The 21258-nt window shown below is 38.3% G+C and overlaps 1 protein-coding gene across 12 annotated transcripts in view; it reads right to left on the bottom strand.

Moving 5' to 3' along the window:
- Window positions 1-20847, bottom strand: part of SETDB1 (SET domain bifurcated histone lysine methyltransferase 1) — a 34356-nt gene extending 13509 nt beyond the window's left edge. For 2 of the 12 annotated variants that reach the window (XM_045479101.1, XM_045479105.1), the window contains exons 1-10: window positions 20695-20821; window positions 19355-19625; window positions 18071-18222; window positions 11324-11341; window positions 4698-4732; window positions 3951-4050; window positions 2764-2889; window positions 2395-2596; window positions 1828-1901; window positions 443-633 (exon numbers count right to left, since the gene is read on the bottom strand). In XM_045479101.1, the coding sequence (XP_045335057.1) occupies window positions 443-633; window positions 1828-1901; window positions 2395-2596; window positions 2764-2889; window positions 3951-4050; window positions 4698-4732; window positions 11324-11341; window positions 18071-18222; window positions 19355-19614 (1158 nt within the window). In that variant the 5' untranslated portion in view covers window positions 19615-19625; window positions 20695-20821. Of the gene's footprint in view, window positions 1-442; window positions 634-1827; window positions 1902-2394; window positions 2597-2719; window positions 2890-3950; window positions 4051-4697; window positions 4733-11323; window positions 11342-18070; window positions 18223-19354; window positions 19626-20193; window positions 20314-20498 lie in introns of those variants that run through there. The other 10 variants (XM_045479106.1, XM_045479109.1, XM_045479100.1 and 7 more) reach the window with 9 other exon arrangements.
- Between the last annotated feature and the right edge of the window lie 411 nt (window positions 20848-21258).

The raw sequence follows: 21258 nt of genomic DNA, 5'->3' as shown, positions 1-21258 counted from the left end.
AAGGACTGTAATTCTAAGAAAAGTATGAGAGGGGGAAACAGGACAGGTACAGAAGATCCAAGAGTTAACCTGGGCCTTGAAAGGTCATCAACCCCTAATTCCTTGATGCCTCCTTTTGGTCTATGCTACTAAAACCCTGACCCTGAACAAGTCGAACTGCCTGCTGTGTGCTTACGTATAATAGGAGTATCCTTAGGAAGAGAAAAAACCCAAAAATACAAACCAACATGCACATTAGCATCATAATTAAATTCAGGGAATTTATCTTCAATAACATCACAGAAAAATACAAAAGGACGAAGCAAAATCTGACCCGAAATGGTGAGAACAGGGAGGAGGACAAGAAAGAAGTTATGGAGGACGACAAAATCATCCTCATTACTGCCTCTTATGCTCCCCCATGCCACCCTGACCCTTCCTCCAAACCACGGGGGAACAATACCAGGAAGAGGATCCTGACTAGGCTGCCGTCCACCTCCTCGACCCGGGACTTCCACCATGTGCCTTCCCACTCAGTCTTGATAAGCTGGCCACTCTTGAGTAGCACCATAGGGCGGTTGGGGTAGGCTGTGATGTACTCCTCTATGAAGTCTCGGCAGGAGATGTCTTCTATGTCCTCCCATGTCTTTTTCACTGTCCCAAGGAAGAATGAAGGCTCAGAGAGGGCAGGTAGGGCAGGTCTTTTTTTTTTTTTTAAAGTAATCTTTACACCCAGTGAGTCAGCTAGGTGTCCCAAGGCATGTCTTGATAGGAAAAAATCAATGGTTGGCCAGGAGATGTTGGGTATTTTTCAAGTTGGGAGGGAGAGAAAAAATAAATGAAGAAAACATAACCTTAAGGAAGCAAAACCAAGACTACCTGAAAGTCCTGAACCTAATGTGTAAGTGCACACACAGATCAGGTAAATACTAAGCAGGCAATATGCAAATAGAGATGAGTCACTCATTTCATAAAAATGGATGTTTGGTTTAGGAAAATTCAAGCAGAGGGGCGCCTGGGTGGCTCAGTTGGTTAAGCATCCGATTCTTGGTTTTGGCTCAGGTCAGGGTCTCATGGTTCATGAGTTTGATCCCCTGCATTGGACTCTGTGCGGACAGTGTTGAAACTGCTTGGAACTCTCTCTCTCCCTCTCTCTCTGCCCCTTCACCACTCTCTCTCTCTCAAAATAAAAAAAAACTTAAAAAAAAAAAGAAAATTCAAGTGGAAATTCTTGCTAACTTTACATAAGTCTAGAGGTAAATAAAAAAAAAAAAAGCTCAGGCGGCATCATGAAATTGATAAAAAAAAATATTCGTCCTTCCTTCTCATTCTATCAGGCTACTTCTATGGACCCTGAATGCATTTACTGCCATGTTATGTGGAAACACAGCAGTGTTAGTTGACTCTTCTGTAATTAAAAATAAGTGCTCTGTAACAGTCTGTTCCCAAGCCAGAGACACGAGTGCAGAGGACAGCATGAAGCTTCCATCTAACACAGCTTCTACAGAAAACAGATTTATACAGATATATATACAAATGTTAGATGAAGCATAAGACTAGGAAAGAAGTAACACTTATTCCATTTAGAAATGAAACGAAAACATGCTACAATACGAGCATCCACTGAAAGTCCGTCATGATCTCTTAGTGTGCCACTCTTTGGCTATAAAGGCCCCAGCAGCACTAGAGATGGACAAATAGAACTGATCTCCCAAAGGATATTAATCAAACTTACACTCTTTGAGACAGAAGCACCAAAAACATCAGGGCTTTTCAACTGATTATCTTAAGAAATACAAGGTAGAGATGGAAATGGATGGAACTCAGAAAGAAGGGAGGGACACTCACGTGGCCGGCAAATGGGATACAGTTCAGATTGTGTGACATAGGAAGCGTACCCATCATCAAAGAAAATGAGAAACCTGTAAGGAAGGTGACGGTAGAAAGATCAGGGGTTCTGATATTTTTTAGCACGACCTACAGAAATCATAGTTTCCACTCTTGATCACAAATAGGACACACTCTTGTGAAGATGTTCCAGTCTACTACTTTCTTCCTATTATCGTTCCTTCCAAGGGTTAGGAAGCCTCTCAATCTAACCAACTTATCTCCACTTTTCCAACAGTTATTTATTCTTGTTCCACTACCAGGTTCATATTCTGCTAAAACCATTTAGTCTCCCCTTCCTTCCTATTATCCTAACAATCTTGATGCCTCTCCTAGTTTTCCTCCAAGTTTTCTCCTTGAGAAAAAAAAGAAAAAAAGAAGTAAGAATCACCCACATGACTCCTGTGGCATAGAAAGAGCAAGGGTTTCTGGCCACTGGGGACTAAACACAAAAGCTAACTGTGAGATCTACGATTGAATAGTCACTCTACTGGACTTCACTCTCTTTACAATCCTCTGTCCAGGTACCTGAGCTTGTTTTTGACGTTTGGTGTCTCAGCTACAATGCCAGCATAGAGCCAGACCTGATTCCCATCCTTGTACTTGGCCACCACTCGACTGCCCACAAACAGCTTGTCAGCAGGAGGGTGGTAATCATAGGCAATATGGTTCCCTGACAGTAGACTCTTCCCTTTGTTGTCAAATTTCACCTTGTACTTCTTTCCTGGTCCTGAGTAAAAAGAAAAGATACACAAAAAAATTTTAAAAACCATTGGTTTCCATGTAAATAGGACTACTACATGGGAGACAAAAGGCAAGGCTGTGGGGAAAAGAAATGATCGGCAATGGAGACCTGCAGGTTGCCTTTCATTAGCTCTTCTTCTAGCTTGAACATACCGACCGTCTGGATGGCAATAAGGGTGCCTTTGTGCCATGTCTTAGTTCTCTTCTTGCCCAGGATGCGCATGCTGACTATTAGGTCACCATCTTTGCTCAGTTCTCCAGACATCTGACTCAAGGTTCCTACGGAATAGAGCAAAGTTGTTCTAAAGAGATATGGCATAGACTGGGAACGTGAATGGAAAAGTAAAGAGGGTAGAATATAGTAACCATGGAAAAGGGGGTAATCAATGATCCTTATCACTTCTGGGGCTCTCTCAGGCAGACACAAAAAACTACAGATGACTCAACTATTTATGCCAATAGGAAAAACTTGCAAAAATTGAAATTCACATTAACAAGAACATCTCACATCAAGTGTCTCTAGCTCTTTATTAACAATATTAATTATACTCATTAAATGCTAAGTAGCATTTACAAAACATTTTTCTGCAGGGGATCTAATAACAGCCCCATTCAACAAAGCTTTCTTCAGACCTCTTTACAAGAGTTTGAGTTGCTTTTTTAAGTTTTTATTTATTTTTGAGAGAGAGACAGAGAGACAGAGTGTGAGCGGGGGAGGGACAGAGACAGAGAGGGAGAAACAGAATCTGAAGCAGGCTCCAGGCTCTGAGCTGTCAGCACAGAGCCCGATGCAGGGCTTTAAGTTATGAACTGCGAGATCATGACCTGAGCTGAAGTCGGACGCTTAACTGAATGAGCCACCCAGGCACCCCTGAGTTACTCTCTTCTAATCTCTATCTAGAAGTAGTCCTGACCACAGAGCTAAAATGGTATTTGGATAATATGCACATCGGAAAATCAGCAGACAAAAGACTTCAGCAGACAAGGAAAACCTTTGGTGTCTAAAGAACCTAACAGAGGGGCGCCAGGGAGGCTCAGCTGGTTGAGCGTCCAAGTGCTGATTTCAGCTCAGGTCATGATCCCAAGGTCCTGGGATCAAGCCCCGCATCAGGCTCTGTGCTGAGCATGGATCCCGCTTAACATTTTCTCTCTGCCCACCTATGCCCCTTTCCCCAGCTTGCACACTCTAAAATAAATAAAATGAAAAAAGAAAAAAGTATTTTAAAGAACCCAAAAGGGCTGAAGGAGGATTCTGAGGTGCTAAACCAAAGCCAGTTATCCATGAAATCTCTGTAGGAATTCACTCCCCCACCTATACTGAGGAACCTCCTGACCCTAACCTTTATGCAGATCTTGGGAGCTGCTCTTTTTGTTGACAGCATCCATGAACTTCTGGACATCTTGAGCTGACTTTCTTAAGGCAGCCATAGCCTCACGGAGCTGTAAGAAAGATGATGAGGGAAACAAGTTTTAAAATAGCATGGGTTAAAGGCACTTGGGTGGCTCAGTTGGTAAAGCATCGGACTCCTGATTTTGGCTTAGGACATGATCTCGCAGTTCCTGAGATGGAGCCCTGCCTCTCTCCTCTGTCTCTGCCCCTCCCCCACCCGTGTGTGTATGTGTGTGTGCGCGCGCGCGTGTGCGTGCGCGCGCTCTCTCCTTCTCTCTCAAAATAAAATATCTTTTTAATTAAAAAAATAGCATGGCTTAGACTTGAGAATAAGAACTTGTCTTTCAAAAAAAAAAAAAAAATAAAATGAGCTATATTTGGAAGGTCATGGTTACTTTATCAGGCGAAACTGCCCTTTCTTATAAATCTGGTTCAGAGATCAGCTTCAGGGAGCCTTCCTTGGTTAATCTCACCTAGCTGGTCGCCACCAAATTCTACATTCGTATAGCACTTGTGCATGTATTTCTAAGTAACCTCTTTTGCATCCTTAGAACATCTACTAAAGGACTGGAACCCACAGGACTGATTACAGAGTGGATGATTATGTTGATGGCTGAAGCAACTGAATGGTCAGGCCAGAAGTTTCTCACATTTTCATATTCTTACCTCTCACCTTACCTTCCCCATCCCAACTCACCTTCTGGTCTTTGGGTGTTCTGCTCCCAGCATCACCTATGGATGAGAAAAACTCAAATGAGCATAAAAGACTTACAACATAAGAATTTCCAAGAAATCAATAAACTGAGCTACTTAAAAACATTATCACAGAAGCATTACTAATAACACATGACAACTAAATATATAAACATATACATTAAAAGTACTAAATGGTCCAGAAAGATACACAGCAAATAGGTGACAGTGCTTACCTGGGATAAAGTACTGGGATAGGTGGTAGTTTACAGGAGTTTGGTTTTTCACTGCATTATTTTTCTTTTTTAAAGTAGGCTCCATGCTCAATGTGGGCTTGAACTCATGACCATGAGATCAAGAGTTGCACACTCTACTGAATGAGCCAACCAGGTGCAATTATATTTAAATTTTTATAACAACAATTTGCTTATGGATTATCTGAATGATCTGACAAATGAGATGTGGTCAATGAATGAAGCAAAAGTATGTTTATTCTTGAGTAGTGCTGTCCAATAGAACTTTCCGCTGTGATAATGTTCTATATTGTACTGTTAAATCTGCTAACATTTGGCTACTAAGCACAATAAATGTAGCTAGTCCAACAAAGTAAATTTTGAATTTTATTTAAAATTTTTAAAAATTCAGATATAATTCACATACCATAAATGTTTAATTCAGTGGTTTTTAGTATATTCACAAAGTTGTTGTACAACTATCGCTACCACCTAATTCCAGAAAATTTTCATCACCCCGGAACAAAACCAACTAATGAGTATGAGGTTTCTTTCTGGGGTGATGAAAACACCCATTAGCAGTAATTCCCCATTCAACCTTCCCGCTAACTGCCAGTAACCACTAATCTACTTTCTGTCCCTATGGATTTGTCTATTCTGGACATTTCATATAAGCGAAATCATATATGTGGCTCATCACATGAAATTCCTTTTTACGGCTGAATAATATTCCATTATATGAATATGCCATATTTTGTTTATCCATTCACCAACTGATGGACATTTGGGTTGTCTCCACTTTTTAGCTATTATGAACAATGCTGATTTGAACATTTCTATAGCCATTTTTATATGGGCACAAGTTATCATTTCTCTTGGGTATATGGCTAGGAGTGGAACTGCAGGGCCATACAGTAATTCCATGTTTAACCTTTTGAGGAACTGAAAGACTTCCAAAGTGGCTGTACCATTTTTTAATCCCACAAGCGATATAGAGGATTCCAGCTTCTCCACATCAACACTTGTTACTGTCTTTTTGATTACAGCCATCTTAATTAGTATAAAATGGTTCTGACTTGCATTTCCTTAATGATTAATGACATCAAGCATCTTTCCATATATTTATTGGTCATTTACGAATCTTATTTGAAGAAATAACTATTCAAATGTCTTGCCCATTTTTTAACTGGGTTGCCTTTTTTCATTCTTGAGTTAACAGGTTTTTTTTAAGTTTATTTATTTTTTAAGTTTATTTTTTAAAGTCTATTTTATTTATTTTAAGCTTATTTATTTTATTATTGAAGAGAGAGAGAGAGAGAGAGAATCCCAAGCAGGCTCTGTGCTGTCAGCCCAGAGCCCAATGTAAGGCTGGATCCCACAAACTTGATGTCCAAATCAAGAGTTGGACACTTAACTAACTGAGCCATCTGGGCACCCTAACGGTTCTTGGTATATTCTGGAAAATACCAGACCCTTCATATTTTGCATAATTTAAACAGTCACATGTGTATCGCGGCTACTGTATTGGACAGTGCCGATTTAGAGATTTATAACATCTGTTTAAATGGAAAACAGGGGTGCCTAGGTGGCTCACTTGTTTAAGTGTCTGACCCCAGACTTCAGCTCAGGTCATGATCCATGATCTCGCGGTTCACAGGTTTGAGCCCCATGGGCTCTGGGCTGACAGTGTGGAGTCGGCTTGGGATTCTCTCTCTTGCCTCTTTCTGCCTGCCTTCCCCCTCCATGCTCCCACACAGGCATGCACTCTCTCTCAAAATGAATAAACTTAAAATAAATAAATAGATAAAAATGGAAAGCAATGGTGGTAATCATTTCACAATATACACATATATCAAATCACTGTTTTACACCTTAAACTAATACAATGTTATATGTCAATTATATTTAAATAAAACTAGGAGAAAAAGGCAGCAAAAAAGAAAAAACTAAAATTAAAAATAGAAGGCAATGTAAATGTTCTAAGAACAATGTCCACTTAACAAAATAAATAAACTGTAACATCTCCAGATGAGGTTCATAATGAATCTTCAGTAACAGGAGACTGCTAAAGATATATTAAGTTTTAAAAGTTGGAACACATAGTCATTTGTTGGATATGAACTCAACCTCGGAGAGAATACAGACATCCCTGTGCATTTCTCAAAGAGCTGTGAATATAGTATATGATTAAGGATCTGTTATCTTACACCTCTCACAAGTGTAAAAGGCTTCAAAACACATCCTGTATTTTTCTTTCAGGAAGGACAGTTCTTAATCTTGTAGGGCCTTTGTATTTAAGTGCCCCTTAAAAGTAAAAGTATTCATGTGGTAAAAAAATTCAAACATTATTAAAAGGACACACAGTAAAAATACACTTCCCTCATACTCCTGCTTCTAGTTCCTCTCCTCAGAAACAACCAATATTATCAGTTTCTGTTGCAGCCAAAGATAAATGTAAATATGTACTCTTTCCCCTATTCTTTTACTCACTTTCAACATCAGTTTTTATGTTGCTTTTTATCCTTATACCTCAAATATCTAGGAAAGTATTTCCTCTTAGTACCTATAAATCTGGTTCTTTTTATCCCCATTTTTTTTATTGTGGTAAAATACACATAACATAAAATATACACCACCTTAACCATTTTTAAGTGTACAGTTCAGTAGTTTAAGCACATTCATACTGATGTGCAACCATCAATTTTGCTGAAAAATATTAAGGACTAAATAAATTATTTTTATGTAGAACAACTGAATAGCATGAAATTATCAGCTATTCCTAAATTGATCTTTTAATAATGTCAACAGTTTTTGTTTTTGTTTTTGTGTTTTTTTTGTCAGGGAGGGAGGGAGTGGAGAATATGACACACTGACTCTCAAATACATATATAAGCACAAAAGATAAAAAGAACCAAGACAAACATGAAGAACAACAAAGTAAGGTGACTGGAGTTAACAGATATAGAAACTAATAAAGTCCAGTTATACATAATACAGAACTGAGATAAGAAAAAATGACAGACCAGGGAATGCAAGCTGGTGTAGCCACTCTGGAAAACAGTATGGAGGTTCCTCAAAAAAACTAAAAATAGAACTACCCTACGACCCAGCAATTGCACTACTAGGCATTTATCCATAGGATACAGGTGTGCTGTTTCGAAGGGACACATGCACCCCCATATTTATAGCAGCACTATTAACAACAGCCAAAGTATGGAAAGAGCCCAAATGTCCATCGATGGATGAATGGATAAAGAAATGTTTTATATACACACACACACACACACACACATATATATATATATATATACACACACACACACATAGATAGATACACACACATACAATGGAGTATTACTCGGCAATCAAAAAGAATCTTGCCATTTGCAACTACGTGGATGGAAGTGGAGAGTATTATGCTAAGGGAAATTAGTCAGAGAAAGACAAAAATCATATGACTTCACTCATATGAGGACTTTAAGAGATAAAACAGATGAACATAAGGGAAGGGAAATAAAAAGAATATAAAAACAGGGAGGGGGACAAAACATAAGAGACTCATAAATATGGAAAGCAAACAGAGGGTTATTGGAGGGGGTGTGGGAGGGGGGATGGGCTAAATGGGTAAGGGGCACTAAGGAATCTACTCCTGAAATCATTGTTGCACTATATGCTAACTAATTTGGATGTTAATTTGAAAAAATTAAAAATAAAATAAAAAATACAATAAAATAATAAAAAAAAGAAAAAAATGACAGACCAATGAAAAAGAACAGAAAATCCAGAAACAAATCAATACATATGGAAATTATTTTTTAATGTTTATTTATTTGAGGGTGGGGGAGGGAAAGAGAGAGGAGGCAGAGAATCCCAAGCAGACCCCACACTGTTAGCGCAGAGCCCGACACGGGGCTTGAACTCACGAACCATGAGATCATGACCTGAGACAAAGTCAAGAGTCGGTTGCTTAACCAACCGAGCCACCCAGGCGCCCCTGGAAATAATTTATGATAGAGCAGACAATGCAAAATCAGTAAGGAGGGATTCATTTCAGTAGTGGTGCTGAAACATTGATTAATAACCATATGGAAAAAAAATTTGATTTTGACCTCAAATACTACACAAAAAATAAATTCCAGTTGAATTAAAGACTTAAATGTGACAGGTGAAACTATGAAACTTTCAAAGGCAACATAAATGACCTTTATAATAAAGCCTCAGGGCAGAAAGGATGTAAAACACAATGACCATGAAAAAAAATCCTAGAGTATAACACCTGTTTTTCAACAAATAACATAACAAATAAAGATAAACTGTAAGCTGGGAGTGATATTTGCAACACGCAACTGCATAGGATTAGTAATGGCAATGATCACTGAGTGAGCAAACAAACAAGAGACATGAACAGACATTTCAAAGAAAAACTACAGATGACTCACAAACACATGAAAAGATTCTCAAGTTCATCAGTAGGGAAATAAAATTTAAAAATCACAATACCAAGTGTTGTCAAGTATGTGTAGCACAGGACACTCTCATCCACTGGTAGTTACAAATATAAATTGGTACAACCACTTTGGAAAGCTGTTTGGCCATTGCTTATCCAGTAATGTTAAAATTTCCATATCCTAAGAACTAGCAACTCCTTAGAGTATGTGTGTGTATATGTGTGTGTGTGTGTGTGTGTGTGTGTGTGTGTGTGTGTGTGTGTGTGTATATATATACATCTTCTAAAAATTTATAAGACTGCCAAAATTTAGAAAGATTCTTGCATATGTGGATTAGGAATCATGTATAAGAATATTTAGAGCATTATTTGAATTGAAAACAAATGAAATGCAACTGACAGGAGAATAGATATATTGTGTCATATTCACAAGATGGAATACTATGCTGTAGTAGTTACTGAGTTAAACATCGCACATCAGCAAGATGTTAAAGAAATGACTGAAGAATGTATGTATACACTATGTATGATTCCACTTCTGTTAAAAAAAGGCAAAACTATGGCGCTTCTGATAATAGTGATATGAAAATAGTGATATAGATGACTCCCCTATGCAGAAAACAACTATAAAACTGGAAAAAAAAAAGTTACAAACAATCATTTCAGGGCACTGGAAATTGACCAAAGGCAAAGAATTAATTCAAAGTGTTTGTTCTGAAAAATTGCTTGAATTCTGGTAAGAAAGAGAAGTCTGTGGCCTGCTTGCCTGGGGCGGCTCCCATCCCCACTCCACTCCTTGTGAGTGCAAACTACGGCTTTACCATTGAGGCGCTAGCCATGGCAATGAGCAGCTTTACTAGTCTGAGCTTGCAGCTCTTGTTTAGGGTGAGCAGCAAACCAGTCAGAAACTTAACAAGGAGATCCTGAAAATGAGAGAGCCATGGACAGGCTTAGATAAATTCTCTATGCATTCTTGAGTGACTGCTAAACTGTGCAAATGCAGACAAGACCCAGGAGTCCATGGAAACTTGAGAACTAAATGCAACTCTGAATGTATTCTCTATACCTCTGTAAAACTCACTGGCTAAACTATGCAAAAAAAAAGGGGGGGGGGAGCAATTGTTAAGAGCCAAGTTAATATATATAAAGTTATATACACACACACACACACACACACACACACACACACACACATAAATACATATATAAGAATCTGTGGGTGACTGCTAAACTATGCACATACAGAAAAGATGCAGGAAACCCAATGGAGACTTGAGAATACATGCATCTCTGAATGCATTCTCTATATTTCTATAAAACTCACTGGCTAGACTATGTAAAAAAAAGGGGGCAAAGGTTAGGAGCCAAGCTAATATATATAGTTCAAATTTAAAAACCAAGCAGGGACATCAGCTGTACACTACAAAGAAGACACAGTTGGCATCATAAGAAAAAAAACTTGAAAGTATCCAGCTTTCAACAACAAAAATAATGAAACATTCAAAGAAATAGGAAAGTACGCCCTATACTCAGGAAACAAAACTCTAGCAATGGAAACTGACTTGCCATACGGGCCTAGGTATTGGATTTATAAATATGCTCAAAGAGCTCATGGAAATTACATTCAAAGATTTAAAGGAAAATATGCTAATACTTAATAAACAAAAGACTTGACTATAAAAAGAAGCAAATGGAAATTCCAGGGTTGAATTACAAAAACTGAAACGAAATACAGTAAAACCTTGGTTTTTGAGCATAATTCATTCCAGAAACATCCTTATAATCCAAAGCACTTGTATATCAAAGCAAATTTCCCCATAAGAAATAATGAAAACTCAGATGATTAATTCCACAACCCCAAAAATTCATATAAAAATTATTACAATACTATAATACATAATAATAAAGAAAATACAAAATACAAAGAAAAATAAATTAACCTGCACTTACCTTTGAAAACCTTTGTGGCTGGTGTGAGGAAGACAAGAGAGAGGAGGGTTATTGTGTAGGACGACTTTCACTGTCACTAACGGAATCACTGCTATTGGCTCAATGGAATCTTTTTCTTTTTGTGCAACTTTAACAAGGAACCTATCCAATGCCTCCTTTTGAGGATTTCACAGAAATGTGAGATTGCATTGATGATGACCCACAATCCCTCAGAGAGAGAGCTGAGTTGTGATCATGTGACTGATGTTCAGTGTTATGAACTACTTGTATTCCAAGACACTACCTGCTTATCAAGTTAAAATTTATTAGAAATTTTTGCTCGTCTTGCAGAACACTCACAGAACAGACTAGTCACAATCCAAGGTTTTACTGCATTCACTGGGGGGGCTAAAAAAAGCAAATTTAAAATGACAGAAGAATAAATAAACTAATAGATACCTATATAGAGAAATTGCCCCATCCAAAGCACAAAGAGAAGAAGGTTGAAGAAAAATGAACAGTGTCTCAAAGACTTATAAGACAATGTGAAGCATTCTACCATATGCATAATGATGAGCTCAGAAGGCCAGGGGAGAAAGGGCTAGAAAAAAATATATGAAGAAATAATGACCGAAACACTTCTAAATTTGATGAAAAATGTGAATCTACAGATCCAAGTTCCATGAATCTCAAATACGACAAATACGGAGAGAATTATACCTAGACACAACCTACTGAAACTACTAAAATCAAAAGAGAAAATCTTAAAAGCAGTAAAACAAAAATGACTCACATCCAGGGTACAACACATTCATCTAACTTCCTATCAGAAATAACTGAGGCCAGAAGGCACTGGAATGGCATATTCGAAATGCCAAAAGAAAATAGTGAACCAAGAATGCTATATCTCAGATAAATGAAATGACTTTTAGCAGGACCACAAGAAATATGCTTTAAATATTTATTTTGAGAGAGAGAGAGGGAGAGAGAGAATGCCAAGCAGGCTCTGTGTGGTTGGTACAGGGCCTGACGCGAGGCTCGATCTCACAAATAACCTGAGCCAAAATCAAGAGTTGGACACTTAATCACTTAAGAGTTGGGACACTTAACACCTGAGCCACCCAGGTGCCTCAGAATTACAAGAAATATTAAAGGAAATCTTTCTGGCTGGAAAAGGATGACACTAGATCCTAACTCAGATCCACAGGAAGAAATGAAGAGGAATAGAAATGTAAACATCTGGGTAAATATGTATTTTTCTCTTTTCTTCCCATAACATCTTTAAAAATAAGATTACTCCTGGCAATAACTGTAACACAAAATTGTTGGCTTTAAACATACGTAGATGCAATATATTTGACAACACTACCACACAAGAAGAGAGTGAAAATGGAGCTATCCCGGTGCAAAGCTGCTATATTTTACCAGAACTAAGTCAGTATTAACTTGTAGTAGTTAATGACCAGATAAATATGCAAGCACTTTTTTTAAAAGCCAAAAAAAATCAGAGAAATTAAAATGACTTACTGAAATATTTGTTCGACACAAAGAAAGCAGTAAAGAACAGACAAATATAAAAGACATGGGACATAGGGGGAGAAAATGCAAAATGGCCGATAAAAATCCACCCATATGGATTCATATCAACTGTGAATGCGTTCAATACTAATTAAAAAGGCAGAAACTGTGAGAATGGATTAAAAAAAAAACAAGATCTGGGGCACCTGGGTGGCTCAGTTGGTTAAGTGTCTGACTTCAGTTCAGGTCATGATCTCATGGTTTGTGAGTTCGAGCCCCGCATCAGGCTCTGTGCTAACAGCTCAGAGCCTAGAGCCTGCTTCAGATTCTGTGTCTCACTCTCTCTCTGTCCCTTCCTCACTTGTGCTCTGTCTCTCTCTCAAAAATACACATATATTAAAAAAAAAAAAGAAAAAAAAAAGAGATCTAACTATACATATATTGTATGCAAGAAATACACTAAATTCAAAACAAAGATTTTAAGTAAAAATACAGAAAACGACACAATATACAAACAGTAATCATAACAGAAATGGAAATTCCACATTAATATCTGACAAAATAGACTTTAAGACAAGGGATATCACTTGAAACACAAAGAGATACCTTATAATAATAAAAAAAGTAACTATAAACATATACATAACAGAGTCCCAAAATATAGGAAGCAAAAACTGAAAGAATTGAAATGACAAACAAGTCAACAATTTTAGTTCAAGATTTCAAAACTCCTTTCCAAGTAATTGTTAAAATAACCAGACAGAAAATCAATAAGGACACAGAAGACTTGAACAGCACTATCGGCCAACTTAACCTAAAAAACATTTATAAAATATTCCAATCAACAGCAGCAGAATACAAATTGTTTGCAAGCACACATGGATCATTCTCCAGGACAGATAATATACTAGGCCATTAAAAAACATTTAAATACATCTAAAAGGATTAAAATAATACAAAGCAGGTTTTCTGACCAAAATTATATTAAATAAAAAAGTCACAACACAAAGAAATCTGGGAAATTCCTAAATACTTGGGATAAACCATTGGTCAAAGAAAAATCACACAGGAAATTAAAATTATAAGTTAAAGGGAAACGGAAAATATGGGGTGCGTGGGTGGCTCAGTCGGTTGTGTCTGACTCTTGATTTCAGCTCAGATCATGATTCTAGGGTCATGGGATCAAGCCCTGTGTCAGGCTCTGTGCTAAGCATGGAACCTGCTTGGGATTCTCTCTCTCTCCCTCTCTTTCTGCCCCTTTCCCACGCTCACATTCTCTCTCTAAAATAAAAATTAAAATATAAAAAAAGCATATATATTTTTAATATTAAAAAAATAAAGTGAAAATGTAACAAAAAAATTTATGAGATGTAGTAAAGCAATGCATAAATTTTATATTAGAAAGGAAGAAGACCTAAAACCAAATCAATAATCTATTTTCATTTTAAGAAACTAGAAAAAGAAGAGCAAATCAAACCCAAGTACATGGAAGAAAGAAAATAATAAAGATCAGAGTAGAAATCAGTGTAACAAAAAAACAGGAAAACGGTAGAGAAAAAGAAACAAATGAACACAAAAACTGGTCCCTTAAAAAAGAGCAAAAAAAACAATAATCCTTCAGCTAGATTAACCAAGGGAAAAAAAGAGATCCAAATAACCAATATCAGGAATGAAAGGAACATTGCTACAGAACCTACAGAAATTCAAAAGAATCATAAGGGAATAGTATGAACTTTATGGCAATAATTTAGACAACTAAATGAGATGGAAAAATTCCTAGAAAGATACAAATTAACAAAAATGACTTAAGAAGGAACAGAAAATACAAATAGACATATCAGGTAAAGAAAATTAATTAGTAATTAAAAAGCTTCCCACCTGGAATGGGAAAAGCCCAGAAATCCAAAGCGTGGAGTTTAGATAAGTTTAGATAAGTAACGCACCCATGTTTGTTTTTTAGTTTGGGCCAATGTATCACAGTAACAAAATATTAACATTAGGGGTGCCTGGGTGGCTCAGTCCAACTCTTGACTTTGACTCAGGTCATAATCTCACGGTTCGGGAGATCAAGTCCCGAGTGGGGCTCTGACGTAACAGCACAGAGCCTGCTTGGAATTCTCTCTCTCCCTCTCCCCCACTTGTGCACATATGCATGCTCTGTCTCTCTCTCTCTCTCAAAATAAATAAATAAACATTAAAAAATACTAACATTGGAATAAACTGGTGGAAGGTATACAGAACTCTCTGCATTATCTTTGCAATTTACACAAAAATATAAAACTATTCCAAACTGTGGCACCTGGGTGGCTCAGTCCATTGGGTGTCTGACTTCGGCTCAGGCACGATCTGGTGGTTCAACAGTTTAAGCCCCATGTCGGGCTCTGTGCTGACAGCTCAGGGCCTGGAGCCTGCTTCAGATTCTGTATTTCCCATCCTCTCTCTGCCCCTCCCCCGCTCACATTCTTTCTCTCTCAAAAATAAATTAAAACAAACAAAAAACAAAAAACTATTCCAAACTAAAAAGCTTATAAAAAAAAAAAAAATCTATCCAAAAAAAAAAAAAAAAAAAAAAATCATCCACAAAGAAAGGTCCAGGTCAAGACAGTCTCAGTGCTGAATTTATCAAACATTTAAGGAAGAAATAATACTATTTCACATAAATTCAAAGGAGGGAACATTTCCCAACTCATCTTTATAAGGTCCATAATACCCTAATACCAAAGTCAAAAAACCACACCACAATAAAACTAAAAACCTATAGTCCTCATGACCATAGATGCAACAAAAATTTTTTTTAAAGTCCTCCACAAAACTACTCTTTTTTCTTTTTAGTTTATTTATTTATTTTGAGAGAGACAGAGAGAGGGGAAAGGCAGAGAGGGAGAGAGAATCCCAAGCAGGCCCCCTGTCAGCGTGGAGCCCAAGGCAGGGCTTGAACTCATGAACTGCAAGATCACAACCTAAGCTGAAATCAAGAGCCAGACTCTTAACCAACTGAGCCACCCAGGTGCCCCAGGTGCAAAAATTCTTAACGAAAAATATTAGCAAATCCAATACAGAAGGAACTTCTTTCAACCTGACAGTTTCTAGGAACAGAAGCAACTTCCTTCAACCTGAGAAAGGATATCTACAAAAACCTTAAAGCTCACATTATAATTAATGCCTAAAGACTAAATGCTTCCCCCTAAGATCAGAAGCAAGGAAAGGATGTCTACCCTCAAACTTTTATTCAACATTGTACTCGAGGTTCTACTGAGTACAATAAGGCAATAAAAAAGAAATAAAAGACATTTAGATTAGAAAGAAAGAAGTAAAATTGACTTTATTTGCAGAGACAGCATGGTCTAATATATAGAAAATCCCAAGGGATCCACAAAAAACTTCTAGAACTAATAAGTGAGCTTAGTAAGGTCAGGGCTACAAGATTAATACACAAAAATCAACTATATTTTCATATCTTAGCAACAAACAATCCTAAAATGAAATTAAGTAAATAATCTCACTCACATTAGCATTAAAAAGAATACAACACTTAGGACAAATGTACCACATTAATGCATTAGAAGACTAGTCGTTAAAAAGGTAATGCTCTCCAAATTGGCCTTTAGATTCAATAGAGTTTCTATTAAAAATCCCAGCAGGCTTTTAAAAATGTTCTTGATAGAAACTGACAAGCTGATTCCAAAATATATTTCAAAGTCATATGAAATACATTTGTATTTGGAGACTTCCACTAGGTGATTTTAATACTTACCATTGAAACTATAGTAATAAAAGCAGTGTGGTGCTGGTATAACAACAAATATATAGATCAATGTGACAGAACAGAATCTGGAAATAGACCCTCATATACGTGGCCAGATGATTTTTGACAAGGATACCAAAAGGATAGTCTTTTCAACGAATGGTGGTGAAACAACTAAATAGTCATAAGCAAAATCAACCAACCACTCTCAACCTCTATCTTGAGAATTATTACTGTTAAAAGACACCATTAAGAAAATGAAAAGACCACATTTGAGAGAAAGTATTTCTAAAATATATCTGATAAATGAACTGTACCTAAAGCCTGAGTTCTCTAAGTCAAAAGAGCGGTTCTCTAATAAAAAGACAACCCGATTTTTTTAAAAAGCCTCAAGATTTTAATGGATGCTTTCCCAAAGAAAAAACAAATGGTAAATTAAGTATGTGAAAAGATGCTCAACTTCCTTCAGGAAATGCACACTACAATCACAATTTGATACCACCACACTCACACTGCAAAAGCTAAAATAAAAAACTGACAATACCAAGCACCAACAAGGATGTAAAGAAACTGGAACCCCCATACTTTGCTAGTGGGAATGTAGAATGGTATAGCCACTTTTGAAAACAATATGGCAGTTTCTTAAAAACTCAAATGTACACTTACCCTAAGCCCTAACAATTCTATTCCTAGGTGGAATATCCAAAAGACATGAAACATAACGCCCACATAAAGACTTCTACACAAATGTACATAGCAGCATTACTCATAATCGCCCCAAACTAGAAACAGCCCAAATATTTATCATCAATTACAGAAGATAGTATGTGGTATATCCATAGAATGGAATACTGCTCAGCAAAAAGAAAAAAAAAAGCAAACTACAGATACATGGAACAACATGTTCCACAACAAAAATGTTATGCTAAATGACAGAAGCCAGATACAAAAGACAACAAATTGTGATTCTATTTAAATGAAATTTCTAGAAAAGGCAAAAAGGAAGTAAGCAGATCAATGGTTGGGGTGAAAATGGAGAATGCAGACAAACAGGTAAGAGGGATGTTTTGGGGTAATCCAAACATCTGTGGTGAAGACTGCACTACTCTATAAATTTACTAAAACTCAAACTCTACACTTAAAGTGGGTAAATTTTATAGTTTGTAAATTATACATTAAAAAACCCCTCAAAAATAGACAAAACCAAACAATCTACCGTTTTGAAATATATATATAGGAGCGAATGCCACCTAAAAAGAAAAGGAAGGGAATTCAGAATAGAGGTGACACAGAATGGGGAAAGGAAGGTCATTCAATCAGAAAGTAGCACGTAGAGGACATCTATGATATTAATAATGTTCTATTCCTTTTTGGTAACGGGCAAGTTCAACAGTTTAGAATATGGAGTTAGTGACAACAATTTCTACTCTCTTCTTTCATCTGTTTGTCTTCCTGTGTCTCAATTTCAATCCTGAGATTTTCCTACCCAGAGCCTTATCTCTTACCTGAATCAATACTGAGGACATCATCATCTTCATCAGGAATCTCGATTATTTCTGTAGGCCGGGAGGCTTCATCCTCAGAGCTACTGTCCCGGTATTGTAGTCCCAGTTTGGAATAAAAGTCCTTCACCAAAGACTCACAGTTAGTCACTGCCCTAATATTGGAACACATGTAGAAAAGGTCAAAGCCAGCAGAAATAGGTATAAAAGCCATCAGAATTTATATATATTTAAGTATACACTGACCTCAATTTAAACAGGTCATATTCCAAAGTGTCTCCATTTAGAATTTAAAATGCTTTTCTCAGGACACCTGGGGGGCTCAATCGGTTAAGCATCCAACTGCGGCTCAGGTCATGATCTCACGGCTCATGAGTTCGAGCCCCGCATTGGGCTCTGCGCTGACAGCTCAGAACCAGGATCCTGCTTCAAATTCTGTGTCTCCCTCTCCTTCTCTCTCTCTGCCCCTCCCCTGCTGGTGCTCTCTCTCTTTCTCTCAAAAATAAACTTAATAATAATAATAATAAAATGCTTTTCTCATTAAAATATGTTTAAATAGTGGTTTCAGACTAGGCCCTAACAAAATCCAAAATAACCTGAAAGTACATTAACCATATCTCATCATTTACCTTGCTATATGAAAATGTGTTCTAAGTGACAACTAAGGCATACTAGGCACCAATCTTCTGGGAATTTATGAGTAGATACAGGGCTCATGTTCCACAGTTTCATAAGACAGCAACGACTTACAATCCTCACTCCCTAGATCATCCCACTAAGAAAACTGTGCAGTTGTTCTGAAGCAGAGTACAGGAGAAAGAAGGGGAAAAGACTCAAGACCTTGACCATTCTACTGTAGACCATACACTGGCTTCCAATAGATGAATATTCTACATATAACGGGTGGTTGTGAGGTTGGATTTTTTAAAATGTTTGTTTGTTTGTTTGTTTGTTTTGAAAGAAAGAGAGACAGGGTGTGGGGAAGGGGCAGAGAGAGAGGGAGAGAATCCCAAGTCGGTTCACGCCATTAGCACAGAGCCCAACATGGGGCCAGATCCCACGATGGGAGAGATGATGACCTGAGCCGAAATCAAGAGTCAGATGCCCAAATGACTGAGCCACCCTGCGACCGTGAGGTCAGATTGTTGGCCGTAACCTTTGAGAAACAGAAAGGTCCTACACGTCTGTACCTTGTAAAGAATAAAGAGACTGGCACAACGTCATGAGCAATTACACTTCTAAAATGTCTGCCAAGGGGAGATCTCCGATTTTCCGTGTAGTCCTCACCTGGATGCATCATCAAAGAGCTGATCAACATGGGCCACCTCAGATTCCTTCTGTATTACCCACGTCTCCAACTCCGCTAGTTGCTTCTTTCGCTGCTGTACACAGTCCATCTTCTCCAGTTCTTCATCGATGAACTGCCTCAGTTCCTCCATTGAGATACCCAGCTCCTCAACCACCGCTTGTTGCAGCTCTGCGATCTCATCAGACTCCACCGCAGCTGCGGCTGCACCCAAACCAATGCACCCAGGGATGGAAGACATGCTGTTGTCCCCTACGTGGAAGAGAAAACTAAGATTACCTTTGCAATTATTATAACCGCCAAACTTCAGTCTCTAAAACTCATTCCTACACTACTACTTCTCATTCAAATACAATTAAGTTCCATTCTATGTTCTCCCTCTCCGTTCCCCTGTATCCGATGCTAAGATTTTGTACCGATCTTATTCTACAGAAGATGGGCCTGGATAAGGTTTAAAAGCGTGAGGGCATGGAAAACATATGATACGCAACAGAGGCTACCAAAAAATAATGTTTTAGGAAACAGAAGAGAACCAATTTGCTGAGGAAGGTATTTCTGTGACCTGTGTTCCTTAACTGACTAAAGAGAGAAATCTTTGTTTGCATGCTATGCCTAATTTGAACAAATATCTCCACTTGGATGGGGGGGCGTTGGTTTATAATTCACTGTTTTCTCTTTAATTACTTGTTCGCTTTACATTACCTTGCTTCCACGTGGAAACTTACTTTTTAAAGTCTATTCACACTTATGCATACAAAAGCAAAGAGGCTTCCCAAAAGTAAAGGAAAATTAAAGCAATCTGGGAATAAAACGTGGCTACCTAAAAACTACAATCCAAATAGCCTACGCATTAGTGTTAACTGCTTTTTTGATCAAACGGTTGGAGCAAAACTGATGCCAGAATGCCGTGCGACTCCAAGACCAGTTCTCACCGCCTCCATTTTTCCTTTGCCCACACACCAACCCCACCCCCGCGCTACCCTTTCTGGGGGTGCGTCCCACCCACCCCGCAAACCCAGCTCAACCCCGCCCCCGCTCGCCTCTCGGGGAAGACTTCCTTCCCACCCTCGCCCAACCTCCTCCCACAAACAAAACATTCCAGACGGGCCCCGGATCTCCAAATACCTCAATTAACAGTACTTCCCACACCTCCCTGCCTCCAACTACAACACTTCTTTTCACCAACCAGACCCCAGACTCGAGACTCTGGGGTCGGCCTCGACGGGGAAGAACGAAACCGTACGGAAAAGGGAGCAGGGGGAGGGGATGAAGCGTGAGGGAGGGAGGGAAAGGGAAGCAAAAGAGACGCCCGGAAGCAAACCTCAGGTGCCGTTCCGGTCGCCACGACGGTAGCCTGCCGGGGTCAAATCCTAAGCCTCTGAGCGCCCCTCCAAGGCCAGGCAACCTCGGGCAAGTACGCATGCGTCAAAGGAGAGCCTTCCAGGGTACACGTGAGAGGCCACTGGGCGGGTGAAGTAGGCGTGGCCTAGAGTATATTCTCGAAGCTCCACCTCTTCCGCCACCCCAACCCCTGGCAGTCACACTAAGTTTATTGTTTAAAGACTCAGCAAACCGTTAGGTTTAGGTGTTTTTCTCACTTTAGTTTGTTATATTACGAAGTGGTGCAAATTGTAACAAGTGGAGGAATATCAAGATAGAATGAGACAAACGTGACAATATCCTCTCCTCCCCTCTCATCACTACACCTGCTGCTTTGAGGTAAAATAGATTAGTTTTCTAGGCTTGTACTTACAAGGTCATGAATCTGGATTTTTAAAAAAGATTTTATTTTTTAGTCATCTTTACACCCAATGCAGGGCTCAACCCTGAGATCGATAGTCGCATGCACTGCTTGCTGAGCCAGCCAGCCTCCCCTAAATGTGGA

This window comes from Leopardus geoffroyi, chromosome C1 (assembly GCF_018350155.1).
Source record: "Leopardus geoffroyi isolate Oge1 chromosome C1, O.geoffroyi_Oge1_pat1.0, whole genome shotgun sequence".
In the NCBI taxonomy this organism is placed as follows: Eukaryota; Metazoa; Chordata; class Mammalia; order Carnivora; family Felidae; genus Leopardus; species Leopardus geoffroyi.
This window is presented reverse-complemented; position numbering and strand designations above follow the sequence as displayed.